The sequence below is a fragment of the Uranotaenia lowii genome, chromosome 3 (genome assembly GCF_029784155.1).
Source record: "Uranotaenia lowii strain MFRU-FL chromosome 3, ASM2978415v1, whole genome shotgun sequence".
NCBI classification, from domain to species: Eukaryota; Metazoa; Arthropoda; class Insecta; order Diptera; family Culicidae; genus Uranotaenia; species Uranotaenia lowii.
Genome location: NC_073693.1, coordinates 113,482,671 through 113,498,613, shown reverse-complemented (window position 1 = coordinate 113,498,613; position 15,943 = coordinate 113,482,671). Strand labels below are relative to the sequence as shown.

The 15,943-nt window shown below is 42.2% G+C and overlaps 2 protein-coding genes across 3 annotated transcripts; one reads left to right on the top strand and one right to left on the bottom strand.

Annotated features, from left to right (window-relative positions):
- The first annotated feature begins 6 nt into the window (after positions 1–6).
- LOC129757660 (arrestin domain-containing protein 2-like) lies at positions 7–1,496 on the top strand. The gene is made up of 3 exons (XM_055754942.1): positions 7–381; positions 473–652; positions 719–1,496. Exons 1-3 carry the CDS (start codon positions 135–137, stop codon positions 1,423–1,425), a joined length of 1,134 nt encoding a protein of 377 aa, XP_055610917.1. The 5' UTR covers positions 7–134; the 3' UTR covers positions 1,426–1,496.
- A 12,230-nt stretch (positions 1,497–13,726) lies between these two features.
- Positions 13,727–15,604, bottom strand: LOC129757662 (arrestin domain-containing protein 2-like). Of its 2 annotated transcripts, XM_055754946.1 has the most exons (5): positions 15,575–15,604; positions 15,214–15,499; positions 14,821–15,147; positions 14,634–14,762; positions 13,727–14,573 (listed from the first exon to the last, which is right to left on the bottom strand). In XM_055754946.1, exons 3-5 carry the CDS (start codon positions 14,936–14,938, stop codon positions 13,855–13,857), a joined length of 966 nt encoding a protein of 321 aa, XP_055610921.1. In that variant the 5' UTR covers positions 14,939–15,147; positions 15,214–15,499; positions 15,575–15,604; the 3' UTR covers positions 13,727–13,854. The 2 variants fall into 2 exon arrangements, with proteins under 2 accessions (XP_055610921.1, XP_055610920.1); XM_055754945.1 differs by having other exon boundaries at positions 14,821–15,499.
- Between the last annotated feature and the right edge of the window lie 339 nt (positions 15,605–15,943).

Below are 15,943 nucleotides of genomic sequence, written 5' to 3'. Positions count from 1 at the left end.
CGTTTTGGCATGCTATCCTAGAGAGCCAAAATGAAGAAAGCACACCGGGCAAAACTGCCCGAAAATGTACCGCATCGTGAACCCAAACGAGACTGACTGGCGCCGACCTGGGGCGAGAAAACTTGGGCGATGCGATGTCGCTACAGCATCCTCAAAGACAATCACCATCCACCAATCGCCACCACGTGTGCAAGCTAGGCAGAGATGTTGCTGCCGAGCGAAAGTTTAAGATTTCAACCGTACAAATTGTGAGTGCTACACCTAGGATGACAATTAAGGTTGAGATTGTCCTGACCGGTGATTCCGATGGTGTATTCTATCCGGGCCAGGAAGTCAAAGGAGAGGTGATTGTGATTCTGACCAAAACGATTCGCGTTTCACGTGAGTGATTTTCTTGAACTTTCAACATTCCTACAGAAGTTAGTAGCGTTTTTTCCTCTTCATTTTATGCTAATTTATCGCCCAACTGCAGGAATAAAATTGTCCGTCTGTGGCGTCGGCAAGACGGAATGGAGTGAGGTCGATAGCGAATCGGGACGATATCTAAATCTGGAGCAGTTTTTGTTTCAAGTTAACGACGCAGCTTCCAGTACGATCTACAGTGGAAAGGAACGATACCTGTACTCGGAGCTTATTTTAGCACAAATTAATGGTTTGAAAACTAGTTTTTAAAAATGGTTGACAGTCTTTAGTGAAATTTTATTGAATCCTATCTTAGATTTCGTTCCTGCCGGTGGTTATACGTACGGGTTTGCATGTCCTTTGCCGGAAACTATACCCGCCTCATTCGAGGGCACAGACGGACACATACGCTACTCGCTGACGGCAACCCTGGAGCGACCTTGGAAGCCTTCCAAAAGTCATAACTACCCATTTCAAGTGCTACGACATTTGGATCTAAACGAAGAGTTACTGTTGCCGATCAAAGCCACTCACAGTAAAGCGCTAGGCTGCTGGCCGTGTCTTCCCTCGGGCAATCTTACAATGTCTGTGCAGCTGATTTCCAACGGTTTCGTTCCTGGGCAGCTCATACCGGCTCTAATTCAGGTAGATAGTCGAAGAAATATAAAAATTCGTAAAATTACTACCGTCTTGATTCGGAAAACAACGTACAGTGCCAGATCGCCCAAGCCCAGGCAGCGAGTCGAAAGTGTAGTGATCGGGAAACATGTTTCACCAGGCATCACGCTGCCGGAAGGTGGTGTTCTGGCTGAAGATAACCTGCAAGTGCCATTGGTGCCTCCGACCAGCTGCTATGCCAAGTTGCTCCAAACGAGCTACGAACTGAAGGTGGCACTGGAAATAGATACGTTCTTTCTGCAGGATCCTCATTCCGTGATCACGGTTCCAGTTGTGATTGGAACCATAGGCGAGCGGGAGCTGGAGGTTTCAGAAGAAGAATCCGTGCATCTGTGGTCGCGTTAGCGTTATCATTTCATTCAGTGGTGTATGAGAGCGTTTTTTCATTCCTCAAACTTCATGTGATAACAGTATAATTCTGAAAAAAAACTATCAAAAACTTTACTAGTTAACAACGATTAAAAATGTTTGTCTCTTAATAAAAATAAACGATAGAAATCAGTTTTACTTCAAACATTTTGTGACATTTTTTTCAAATTAAAATTTGCTTTTCCCTATCTTACCGATCAGATAAAATAAATTCAAATGTCGTTTCATTTCGAACGACTACAATTTCGAGTCACAATCGCCGTGATGCGTTCTTCGTCCCAACTTGAGGAACGAAACTTCTTTTACATTCGGTACTGATTGTTCCATGCCAGAACCTTCCTTATGATTGGCTGGCCCTAGATCCGCTTTTTAAAACTAGGAGAAACGAGAATCCGCGATCCTTAATTCTTATTGGCAGCTTTAGTTACTGGAAAAACTTGGTTAACGGCGAAAAGCCAAATATATCAGGAAGCCCATAGCTTTCTCATATATACTTCACCTCCAGAATTTCGTCTCTCGTGGTAGAGCACGGAACCGAAACTGATTGATCCAGAGTTCACCATCAGCTCGGTCAAGTTGGCTATATTTGGGCCTCTCAAAGATCCTTCATAACTGTCGACCTATGAATTCCATCAGATTTTTCTTCAGGCTCTGGTCGTTGGAAAAAATAAGAAAATCCTCAACGTAAACGGTATGGAAAAGAATTTTTCCACGCTAGGCAGTTGTCCACCTTGGTTTGTGATAGACCAAACACCTTCAGTGCTCCATCCTTCTGTGCGTTTTACATCCATCCGGATCGCTAAAAACATAAATCGTTTTCTCGAGCAAACCTCATCTTCACGTGTTCCACCTTCAAGCCGTCGACCATCGATGGTAGTTTTGTCAGATGCTGCTAACCGAGATGACCAAAGCGTTTGCGCTGCATTTCTGCGCTTACCTTCTACAACGAACGGCTTTTCTTGTTGAACAAAACCGTCAATCCTTTCTGACATATTTTGCTCTCCGCCGACAGTGAGTGGGTTTGCTGTCAGATCAGGAGCCTGCAACACCTCTTGAAACTCGATAGGATCCTTGTTGACTTCCTCTTCACGAAACCTTTGAACCTTTGCAGGGACCAACCCCGGCGAGCTTAATGGGTCTTGGATATCGAACTGTCGACTTGTAACTCCACACTTCTTTTGTGCGCTTCAGCGGGACAACTGTAAGCGTTGCTAGTCTCTCGAAAGAGGTCTCAGCGATTTTGTGTGTAGATTGTAGTTTATCGTATGCAGTGGGATTTCTGGGGGTTGAACTATTCCTCTGGAAGGCGAGACCATTAACCAGAAGGCGAAAAGTACGCAGCCATCACTACCGGTTCCACTACTCACCACCAGAGACCGTAAGCTACCTGAGCGAAGCGAAGAGGCAAAACGGCGAAACAACCAAATTAGACGAGGCAAGAAAAGGCGCGAGGCGAGAGCAATGACCGGCTGGAGTTCAAAGCCTGCCGATAATAACGTCCATCGGCATTTTGGATTCAAACTCTGGCGAATCAACACAGAACCAAATATTAAGTGTTACAATACCAGAAGCCGAAATATTTGGACATCAGGTACAACCCGCCATTTTGCTCTCGCCAATAAACCCTAATAATTAATCCTTGGATCCTAAATTTAGGACCCCGCTATTTTTGGATATAATTCCAACCCTGATTCGTCGCCGTCAATTGAATTTGAATCCGCCGGTACACCCGCCTGTAAGCCGCTGTTGGAGGTTATATCTGCCGCTACACAACGATAAACCCCTCGGCGGCCTTGGAGATTCAAATCTTCCGACATTCGGATTTGAATCAGCCGTTGACTTGCCGCATCGCATCCGTCGCTGGTTTTGGGTTGAATTCCCACCGGCGAACTTCGGATCAGGCCAACAACAACTCCGTGCCTGGTTCAGCACCCAAGGTGGGGCCAGGTACGCTACAACTCACCGTGAGATCGCTACGCCTCTCAAGAGTCGTCTTACCGAGGACGCCATCAGCAAATCGCCGCGTCGGTGCAAGGCTCCGACCCCTTCGAACCCGAGGTTGAACCGCAACGAGGATTGGATCCAGGTGGTAGCAGCAACAGGTCAGATACAACCATATTTTATATTGTGAAGTGGTGGGCAAATAAAACCAAGCTTGGATTGTTAACCAATAAATTAATGTGTTAAGCTAGAAGGTGGAGTTGTTTCTTGCTCCGGAAATTCTCTGCATTTTGCATTTTGTTCAGTAAGCTTGCCGACCCTAGGGATTGTTTAGGGAATCTCTGGGACGCCTGCCGACTGACTAGTGGCGAGTCTTACACTTTGGCGCCCAACTAAAACTGCCTTACTTTGCAAATACATAGGCGATTCACCAGTATCCGTTGCAGAATTCTCTGGGAAAACATCCGAGCTTGCTTTTGTTTTATTGCACAGTAATTGGACAAATTGGTTCGATTTACACTGCTTTTAAAATAATTTTAATTCATAAAGAGGGGTTCTGGTGTCAGAGGAATAAGGAAAACAAGATTGTTTTTAAGTAAACCGAAGTTGCGTTAAATGTTTAAAATTTTAAATTAATTTGAGATTTTGGAGCGTCTTTTATCAGTGCTGTGTGTTTCGGAACGAAATAAAAAGACCAGAAAGATAATAGTTTATTTCACATACTCGTCAACTTAGGCTATTCATACGTACTATTCATTTCTGTTCTCTTCATTTCTTGTGTTCTTTTTCTGTTCTTTGGATTTTTGTCATTTTAATTAATTAATTTCAACTTACATTACCATTCATGATGGAAGAGAAACTGAGAGCACAATACTTCTCAATGAACCCAGCTCATTTGTCCGAGGTAGAACTTGACCATGAATTGCGTGTCCGAGATGTTGTTATGTCCAGTCAGTCCCGTACTAAACAGGAGCGTAGATTACGTGAACTGTTGAAAAGTGAAAAAGAAAATAGAAATGGTGATTATAAAAATGTGTGTGAAAAAGTGTCAGATGAAATTAATACATGTGGATTAAGTTTGCAAGAAACTAGAAACGCGCTAAAAGGATCCAAAGCTAAGAAAATTCCCAATCAAATATTTAAAACCAAATTATTGCACATTTTCTTCAGAGTAGAACGTCTTAAACAGCATACTAAGGAGGAAGATGAACTCAATAGCATTGCAATCATTGCTAATGAATGCATCAACCTTCTCAGTATGTTCTTTTCGATCGTTTCCCCGATTCAAGAAGTCAGAGAAGTTGAATTAAGTTTGATTAATGAGAGTATGCAAGCTCCGATTGAAGAAGTTGATGATGCTGTCAACGAAGAAGAAGAACAGGAATTAATCAACGAAAACGAAATTCATTCTGAAGCTAATGTGAGTGGTCATAGTGATGAAGATCGCGAAAATATTGCAGGAATCTTAGACGCGAAAGATGAAGCAATTATTAAGCTTGTGGGTGAAAATGAGCAACTGAAAACGACCGTAAGTCGATTATTAGAACGTATTTCTGCTCTCGAAAACGCACGCGAAAAAGATAGAAAATCAATTATCGACAATATTAAACAAAATAGCAGCTCTGTAAGATCGGAAACCGGGGAGAAACGAATGGGTATTAAACCGAATAATTTTGCAGATTGGCTGAAGCAAAAGGGTTCTTCATTGCCAAGTCTTGTTGACCAGGAGGTGATCGTAAAAAAAGATCGTTTGCCGATTCACAAATGGTCCATACGCTACGATGGCATGGACAACGGGAGGAAAGTAAATGAATTTCTCAAAGAAGTTGAGTTCAATGCTAGGTCAGAGGGATTTTCGGAAGCAGAGTTATTTGCATCTGCCCACCATCTGTTTACTAGAAAAGCTAGGGCTTGGTTCATGGAAATAAACGGGTCCAATGAACTACGCACGTGGGAGAATCTTGTTACCGAACTAAAAAACGAGTTCCTGCCAGTCGATATGGACTTTCAGTATGAGAGGCTTGCTAACGCGCGAAGACAGGGTTACCATGAAAAATTTCAAGACTATTACCTTGATATGGTCCGCATCTTCCGAGGGATGTCCAGGCAGTGGGACGAAGACCGTAAATTTGAAGTCCTGTTCCGGAATACGAGGGAAGACTGCAAAACAGCGATGCTCGCCGCCAACGTTGACTCCGTTCCTAGAATGAAAATATTCGGTAAGAGATTCGATGCAATAAACTGGCAAATATATGCGAAAAAGGAATCCCGATTTGCGGGGAGATCGAATGCGCAAATCGAGGAAATAGACGATCAAAGAAATAGATATGCGAACGAATATAATTACAGAAATAATAATCAACGAAACAAAAATGAGAATTACAGAAATAAACAATATTTTCCGAACAAAAATACGAATTTTGAAAAAAGAGCAATCACGAATCAACAGTTTAGGAAAGATGACAAAATAGAACGTCATTCAAAGCACGATAATCCGAGATTTACTTCCGGGGGAACCCAAAAACCGGGTCCGAGTGGAACCAGCGCAATTCAGAAAATTGTTCAAGCGTATATTCCAATTAAAAAGGGTCTTTGCTACAATTGTCACGAAGAAGGACATAATTTTCAAGATTGCAGGAAACCACGTAATGTTTTCTGTTGGAGCTGCGCTTTTCCAGGATTTGCTACTTCGGAATGCCCGTACTGCGAAGTAAAAAACTTGAATCGGACTACTCAGTGAGGCGGAGTAGTCACGAAAGTTCGTTAAAGCCTCAGGTCTCACTTCCAGATCCAACAATTCATCTCCAACAATTGGGTTATTCTAGGGTGGTCAGTCAAACGAATGTTGACGAGATTGCTACATTGCTCGTTAAACTCAGTAACGACGCCAGGCCTTTTACGAAAATCCAATTGATGGGGATCGAATTGATTGGGCTTCTGGACAGTGGAGCTGCCCGAACTGTAGTGGGCATTGGGGCGGAGAAAATTATAAAATACCTGAACGTGAAGTTAGATCCGACATCGGTCAATTTGAAGACTGCTTCCGGCGAAGACCTGGAGGTATTGGGGTGTGCAGATCTTCCAATATCTTTCAACGGCACTACGAGAATCCTGAATCTGCTTTTCGCACCAAAGCTCAACCGAAGGTGTATCTTAGGGTACGATTTTTGGCGTACATTTGGAATTTCCCCGTCGATCCGTGACCAGCCAATGGACGTGTTGGACGATGGTGCAAACGAAGTTGCAGAGCTGGAGGAGGAACTGACCGATGAGCAGAAAAACAGCCTGGAAAGAGTTAAAAAAATGTTTATAAATGCGGAACCAGGAAAATTCGGGAAAACAAACATTCTAGAACATATTATCGAATTCAAAGACGAATTCAAGGATGCACCACCGGTGAGACAAAATCCATACCCTTGGAGTCCGACTATCCAAGCCAAACTTCATCAGGCCTTGGATGGTTTGCTCAGGGATGGAATTGTCGAACCGTCAAATTCCGATTGGGCACTTCCGGTAGTGCCAGTGGCGAAGAAGGACACTTCTGAAGTCCGGATATGCCTCGACGCCCGCAAGCTCAACGAGCGAACAAAGCGGGATGCATACCCACTGCCACATCAAAACCGGATTTTGAGTCACCTTGGTCCGGTCAAATTTCTTTCTACCATAGACTTGTCTCAAGCGTTTTTCCAGATTCCGTTACATCCGGATTCCCGGAGGTACACGGCCTTCTCAATCCCAGGCAAAGGCCTATTCCAATGGACTCGTTGTGTGATGGGTCTTTGTAATTCACCCGCAACCTTGAGCAAGTGTATGGATAGAATACTGGACCACGGTGCACTCGAACCGGAAATATTTGTACATCTGGATGACATTGTTGTGGCAACTCAAACCTTTGAGGAGCACATTCGAAGGCTTGAGGACTTGGCAAAGCGGTTGCGCAAGGCAAACTTGTGCATTAATGTCAAGAAATCGAAGTTCTGCTGCCAAGAGTTGCCGTATCTTGGGTACATATTGTCCCAAGATGGTTTACGGCCTAATCCCGATCGCGTACAAGCGATCGTTGGATATCAGGTCCCTAAATCCATCAGACAATTAAGGCGATTCCTCGGTATGACTAATTATTATCGACGGTTTATCCAAAACTTTAGCCATATCATAGCACCTCTTACCGACTTATTGAGAAATAAGCCTAAGAGGGTGCAATGGACCACGGCAGCAGACGAGGCTTTTCGAGCTATCAAGGAATGCCTGATATCGGCACCTGTGATGGCCAATCCGAACTTTGCACTTCCATTTACCGTGCAAACGGATGCAAGCGACAATGCTATTGCTGGAATTCTCACGCAGGTGCACGATGGTGAAGAAAAAGTGATAGCTTACCATTCAGAGAAGCTGAAAGGAGCTGAGCTGAACTACCATGCGGCTGAAAAGGAAGGACTGGCTGCACTTCGTAGCATTGAAAAGTTCAGGGGTTATATAGAGGGCACCAAATTTAATTTGGTGACCGATTCTTCTGCCCTGACTTTTATAATGCGTTCGAAGTGGCGATCATCCTCCCGGTTGAGCCGCTGGTCGATCACGCTGCAGCAATTTGATATGGAGATCCGCCACAGAAAGGGCAAAGATAATGTTGTCCCAGACGCACTATCACGTTCAATTGAGTCGCTAGAATCTAATTCTGAGGACAACTGGTACAAAAAACTGCTTGCGGAAGTTAAAACAGATCCCGAGAAATATTTAGACTTCAAAATCGTCGATGGCAAGTTGTACAAATTTGTTGCATCTAAAGCAGATACCATGGATTACCATTTTGAATGGAAGCAATGTATTCCAGCCTCCATGCGAACTCATATCATGGAAGAAGAGCATGAGAAGAATCTCCATATCGGATACGACAAATGCGTCGAGAAAATTAAACGTCGCTACTATTGGCCACGCATGTGCAGCGACATTCGTCGACACATTGCTAAATGCATTCCATGCAAGCTGAATAAACATTCAACAGTGGCCAGCAATCCGGAAATGGGGAAACAGAGAGTCGCCACAAAGCCCTTCCAAATTATTTGTATGGATTACATACAATCTTTACCACGGAGCAAGCAGGGAAACAGTCACTTGCTAGTCGTCATGGACATTTTCTCCAAGTATTCCCTTCTTGTTCCGGTCAGGAAAATATCGAATGTCCATCTGTGCAAAATTTTGGAAGAGCATTGGATCAGGCGGTTCTCTGCTCCCCAAATCATAATATCAGACAATGCCAGCACGTTCTTGTCCAAAGAGTTCCAAAATTTTGTGACAAAATACGAAATTCAGCATTGGACGAACGCTCGACACAGGAGTCAAGCTAATCCTGCTGAGAGATTAAATCGCACGATAAATTCCATGATCAGATCATATGTGAAAACTGATCAAACTTTATGGGACAACAAGATTTCTGAAATCGAGTATGTGTTGAATAATACCGTCCATTCTTCTACCAAATTCAGTCCACATTGTATAGTTTTCGGCCACGAAATCGTAGCCAAGGGTTCAGATCATCGACTAGAATCAAACGAGGATCTAACCGATGAAGAAAAAATCGATAAGCTAAAAGGAATCAGTAAAAAAATAAGGGATCTTGTTTTTGAACAGCTTAGAAAAACCCACGAAGAAACTAAAAGGCGGTACGATCTTCGCCATAAGCGCTACTCGCCTACTTTCCAAATAGGCCAACGCGTATTCAAGCGTAGCTTCCGGCAGTCCTCAGCGGGCCAGAAGTTTAACGCGAAATTAGGACCCCAATATGTGCCCTGTGTAATACAAGGAAAAAAGGGAACCAGTTCTTACTCCGTCGCGGATATTCAGGGAAAACCACTAGGAGTTTTCTCTGCAGCGGATTTAAAGGCATAAAAGCCAAAAACATTTAAAAAAAATACCGATCAGAGCTAGCAGTAATAATATGCGTTCAGATTTCTTAAAAAAAACCCACATAACTCACCCACAGTGTTTTGGAAAAAAAGTGCCATAAACGAGTGCAAAATTCTCAGGAAAAGACGAAAACAGTGTTCAAATTAAAAAAAATAAAATAAAAACACTCACCTATCGTTCCTTTTTCGTTAAAAAAGTGCATCCTCAATTTAGTGTTTCCTCTTCATTTGTCCTAAGAGCAATGATTCAGTGATCGTCTCACCATTGGATATTTTTTCCAAATTTATGTTCTTCGTCAAATTAAAGTGCATCTTCCATCGTATCCGTGCATATTCGTTGTGTGTAAACCTGAAAAAGAAAAGAAAATTTTGTGAAATAATCGTGAATTCGGTTAGTAATCAGTGTCAAATTTAATTTATTTTATTCTAGTGATTGTATGTTATAAGAGAAAAAAAATAGCTTAAGGATCCAAACGTAAACAAAGAAAAATTAAATCAGTTCTTGTTAGTGTTGTTAGTGGTCAATAAAATTCAAATGTAGGTCACAAGGTCAACGAACGAAGTGAATTGTGTCTAGGTCAAGGTTAGGTCGATGACGTCACACCACGAGATTTCGGTCAGCAAATAAATTTTCATACTTACCTCATTTCACAGCAAATCCAAGGATCTACCCCGGAGAACCAGCGGACCTCATGTTTCCCAGGAACTATCGGCCAATAGCTTCCCAAAACCAACCATGTATAGTGGTTTTCCATCGCGCGCACCTTGGAAATTGCCGAATTTTAATTTTATCCTTCCGTACTCACGCTTTCACTTTCCTTGTTTCGATGTAACTTCTTCTTCTTTTTTCTCTCCTCTTCCGACTGACATCCGTTTGACAAGTCCGACATATTCAACTGACAGTTAATGATTCGAGCACTTGCACTGAAAAAGTTTTCTCAGTAGTTTTAATTGAATCGCAACTCCGACTCCGACACAATGTTGTCCTGTTCAATGTTCATGCTTCTCATGACTGTGATATATTTATTTGATTTTTAGCTCCATTTAATTAGTTTAATAAAAAAAAAATTAGTTTTAATATTTTCATTGTTATTTATTTTAAATTAAGTTTTTATCAATTTTTAGAATTTGTAATTGTTTTAATTTTGTTTTTTTGGAATTTGTAATGTACTTCTAAGCATTCTGTATAACGGAATTGAGTTGTGGGAGTTATCAAGTCCTTGTGGCTTGGTATTTAATCGCTGGAGACCGGAGTCTAACGACGCTGATGGTCAGTACAGGACTATATGTCCCGAAACAGAGAGGAGTCGGTTTTACCGATGATGATAACTTATGACCCCGATACTCCAATCACACTCCTAGAAATTATACACGTTTTCCTCTGAACTCTGTAATCCGGGATCTAGTACGTGTGTTTAAAATTTTTTTATCAGCTACCGTAAAGCTCGGTCACTTCAGTCCGTGAGCAGTAAAACAAGTGCAGTGCTGGTTCAGAGCTATGTGTTATTGGTGTAATTGTTTCTGATTTGCAGTGGTTCGTAGGAAAAAATATTTACTTGTAAATATTTTTTTCCCAAGCAGGGGGAGAGTGTAAGCGTTGCTAGTCTCTCGAAAGAGGTCTCAGCGATTTTGTGTGTAGATTGTAGTTTATCGTATGCAGTGGGATTTCTGGGGGTTGAACTATTCCTCTGGAAGGCGAGACCATTAACCAGAAGGCGAAAAGTACGCAGCCATCACTACCGGTTCCACTACTCACCACCAGAGACCGTAAGCTACCTGAGCGAAGCGAAGAGGCAAAACGGCGAAACAACCAAATTAGACGAGGCAAGAAAAGGCGCGAGGCGAGAGCAATGACCGGCTGGAGTTCAAAGCCTGCCGATAATAACGTCCATCGGCATTTTGGATTCAAACTCTGGCGAATCAACACAGAACCAAATATTAAGTGTTACAATACCAGAAGCCGAAATATTTGGACATCAGGTACAACCCGCCATTTTGCTCTCGCCAATAAACCCTAATAATTAATCCTTGGATCCTAAATTTAGGACCCCGCTATTTTTGGATATAATTCCAACCCTGATTCGTCGCCGTCAATTGAATTTGAATCCGCCGGTACACCCGCCTGTAAGCCGCTGTTGGAGGTTATATCTGCCGCTACACAACGATAAACCCCTCGGCGGCCTTGGAGATTCAAATCTTCCGACATTCGGATTTGAATCAGCCGTTGACTTGCCGCATCGCATCCGTCGCTGGTTTTGGGTTGAATTCCCACCGGCGAACTTCGGATCAGGCCAACAACAACTCCGTGCCTGGTTCAGCACCCAAGGTGGGGCCAGGTACGCTACAACCTACCGTGCGACTGTTCGCTTCTACAACAACCCAGTGCCTGGTTCAGCACCCCAGGTGGGGCCAGGTACACAACTCACCGTGAGATCGCTACGCCTCTCAAGAGTCGTCTTACCGAGGACGCCATCAGCAAATCGCCGCGTCGGTGCAAGGCTCCGACCCCTTCGAACCCGAGGTTGAACCGCAACGAGGATTGGATCCAGGTGGTAGCAGCAACAGGTCAGATACAACCATATTTTATATTGTGAAGTGGTGGGCAAATAAAACCAAGCTTGGATTGTTAACCAATAAATTAATGTGTTAAGCTAGAAGGTGGAGTTGTTTCTTGCTCCGGAAATTCTCTGCATTTTGCATTTTGTTCAGTAAGCTTGCCGACCCTAGGGATTGTTTAGGGAATCTCTGGGACGCCTGCCGACTGACTAGTGGCGAGTCTTACACAACCGGCATCCAACGTGCCTTCTCGTTATCATGTTCATGCTGAACGCCCAAGTTGGGTTGTTCTTGCGATTATCGAGTTTATACAGCGCCGGAAGACTGACTTGTTCGAGAAGTCAAACATTTCCGGATGCGGGCGTTTGTGCCGAACCATCGTCAAAACCGCTGTTAATGTGCGAGAAATTCCGACCGCTTACCCCGCTAACAGGAATCTTTTCTCAGCCCCATGACTTTGTGCAAACATCTTGCTAAATCTTCCGGGATTCAATTATTCAGCTAAGACCAATTGAATAGAGTAATAAAAAGCTGAACCAATTTAGTTGAATACCCGTAATTTACGAAAGTATTTGTTTTTATTTTCCTAACAAACCAGGTAACTAGGTTATCAATAGGTGGATATGTGATAACTATGCTCCAAATCATAGGAGTCACTGCTTACTACGTTCTGACAAATTTTCAGAACACCCTCGAAATTCTACGCTCGACGAAAAAGTGAACAAGTTGTCAAGCGATTTTTAAGCATCAGAAATTACTAGGAAGCTCTATGATAGACTTCAAATAATGAAAGCTATTTTGTAACATTATGCATCATGCAGGGTTTGGTACAACATTTGTATACCACAAAACTTTTCACAAATTTCATCCATCCAAAACATTTTTTTTTAAATTTGAGGTAGTAGAATTTTTGTGGTATTTTTTACCCCTAAATGTATGCAGCAACCTCAGCCTTTTATTAAAAATCATTTTTGACAGAAAAAAAATGTAAAATTGAATTTGGAAAAAAAAAAAAACAAATAACACTACTATTGGTGCTTTATGCGTTATGACATCACAAATAAATCAAAAACTAGAAATTTTAAACGTTTTCATTTGATTTTGCATTAAAAACAAAGTTTGTTTCTACTTATTCACCAACCTTAAAACTTTTGATATACAAGCGGTTAAATTATCTATGGGGATTGCGTTTTTGCCATTGAAATTGAAAAGTGTTGCATGATGTCCCAGTTGACGGTAATTAACACATCCCAAGTAACAATTTTAGCTTTATTATGGTCAGCAAAATATCGTTTGGACTATCGCATTAATCTTCATAAAAAGCTATAGCGCATTCTATAACATCACCTGGACTCTAATAAAGCCAAAATCAGGCTATTTGGCCCTACCCTAGAAACGTCATCAAGACATATAATTGTTGGTCATCAATGTTGGTCACCAAAGCTTTTAAAAAGCTATTATTAAACATGCTATGCATATGCTAGCGTTGTCAATCGGCAGTGTGAAGAACTTGAGGCCCTCAAGCTGGAAATCATCAAGTTTCCACTGGGATCCATTATTGAAAGGTCGTCGATCCGCAGCACAGAGAAGTCGATGGGCCGGAGCAATTAATAGGTGTCGAGTCAGGTGCTGAAAGTTGTTACATATCCCTCGCGAAATCTGAACGCTGGACGCTTTTAAATTGAGTTTTACTAAATACATAAAATGTGCTGCGCAATTTTAAGATAAAAGCATCATATGCGTACTCTTGAGTAAACAAACATACTAATTCTTCTAGAAAACGTACCCGAGCTTGGTTAAGGGAAAAAATCAAGTTTGATTTCTATACAATTTTATTATTTCGATAAATTATTTCACTAGTTGATTATGGGCGATAAATATTTTTCTTTATTGAACAGTAACTAGATGAAAAATACTAACTATCCAGACTAGAATATTGAATCATGGTAAATAATTAAAGCGAAAAATAGTTTTGTGATGTTTTTTTTTATTTTTACTTTGTTTATGATTTCTGTGTCCACAACCGGATGGCATTACTTTCCATAAGATAGGCGTCACGCGTCGGTATAACTCCGATGACCACGGGAATTCGGATCAACTGGTTGGCATTGAAGAGGCAGGTATCAATTTCAAACTCCACCACCAACTCGTAACCAATTTCAACCACCTGGGAGTAACTACTGGTCGGCAGAACCCAAGGCACCTGAAGGTTCTCCGCCGCCAGGACTCCTCCCTCGGGCAGGGTGATTTCTGGCGTTATATTTTTGCAAACGATGAATCGTTTGACTTTCTGGCTGGCCTTTGGCTTCCGGGCATTGTATGTGATTTTTTGCACTAACATTGTCACTATCCGACTCAGTTTGTTTTTGCCTTTATTGTTGACCTGTATCAGCGCTGGAATGTACTGACCGGGAACGAAACCGGAAGTTGGCAGTTCAACGGAAGCGTACAACGTGCCACTGGGTACGCATGACCAGTATCCAAATGTTTTAGTCAGATCTGAACGCACCGGAAGCAGCATTTCATCGTTGAGATCCAACTGCCGTACGATTTGAAAGTTTTGCGAGAGCACCTTGGACTGGCGCCAGGGCCGTTCGAAGGTTGCCTTCAGCCAGTAGCGAATGTGACCTCGTTTTCCCTCGAACGATGCCGGCAGCGAGTCCGGCAACAGACAGGCAAATCCATGACTGTAGCAACCGGCTGGAATTTCCGCCGGTTTATCTGAAAACAGTTGTTTAAGTTGTGTTGGAAAATATGGTCCTTGTTTTAGGCTAGGATTACCTTGAGGTTGGAAAAGTACCAACTCAGAATATAAATATCTCTCCTTCCCCCTGTAGGCAATCGATCCTCTTCCAGCGCTCCGTTCATACCATTTCGTTTTGCCGACACCAAAAATGGTTAGGATTAATTCTAAAAATAAACCGAAGCATTAACAATTTAAAAACAAATATCTTATTAACCAACTCACTGGAAACGGTGCAACTTTTGGCCAGCGTCACCACGACATCTCCGATGAGCTCCTGACCCGGATAGAAAATCCCATCGGCACTGTTGGTGATTGCAATTTCCAGTCTGACGGTAGGCATCCTTTCGGCTTTCGGTCGTTGTCTTCGTGCGCCAGAAAAACAAGAAAACCAATCACTCCTCGATGTTGTTGGCCGTGAAAGCGTGCGGCGCCAGACTGTCGCGTCCTCTTCGATACAAGCTCATTATTTTGATGTAGGCATCTACTAGTTTTACATATTTCACTATCTCTACGTTGTCTAATGTAGCGAAGATTTGCAGACGTGTTATCCTAGGTGTTGATAAAAGTAATTATCCATTGATGATAACTAATTTGGCAGATTTGAGACATCGTTACACTATTGCTGGCAAACTGGAGTCCAACTTCGGGCGCTCGATGATTCACGAGAAGAGCAACCAGCAGCAGTAAAACACATGCAAACAGTTTGCCATGCTTGATTCCATCTGACTGAGGCACATGGTCTCTGGAAGTGCCAGGCTACTGCGATTGGTTGGTTGCTTCCCAGCAACCGAAATATGACACGAGTGAATGGAAATGGGTCAAATGTAATGACATCATTTGAGTCCGCTTTTCTTGAAGGATTATTTTTCATCTCGTTTTAGGCCGTTTTCGACGGGTATGACTTCGATTGCGTTTCCATGACAAAAGAAAAAATAAAATCAATAAAAATTCAACGAATTGATGCTGTGAAGGTTACCTCGACTCGAGGCTACTGCTTATACGTAGATATATGAATTGTGAGTACTCAAGAGCAAACAAGAAGAGATCAGATTCATTTTGTAGAAAAAAAAAATTGTAGGTACTAAAATAAAGAAAAAAAAAAATCAAAGCGGAAAGTCGCTCTTTGCAATTGTAAATTGTGGTTTCAAAACAAAAAAAAAACAAATTACTAAACGAAACCTCCATTACAATTCATTCTCCTTTGAGAGAATGTAAAAATGTTTATCAATCAGTTATTTTTTAAAGAAATAGTTTTTTTTTTTTAAATTAAAACGTACCATAATGGTCTCGTCTAAATACAGACCTCTTTCCATTTTTAAAACACGCCCGTAAACTTTGTGTCGCC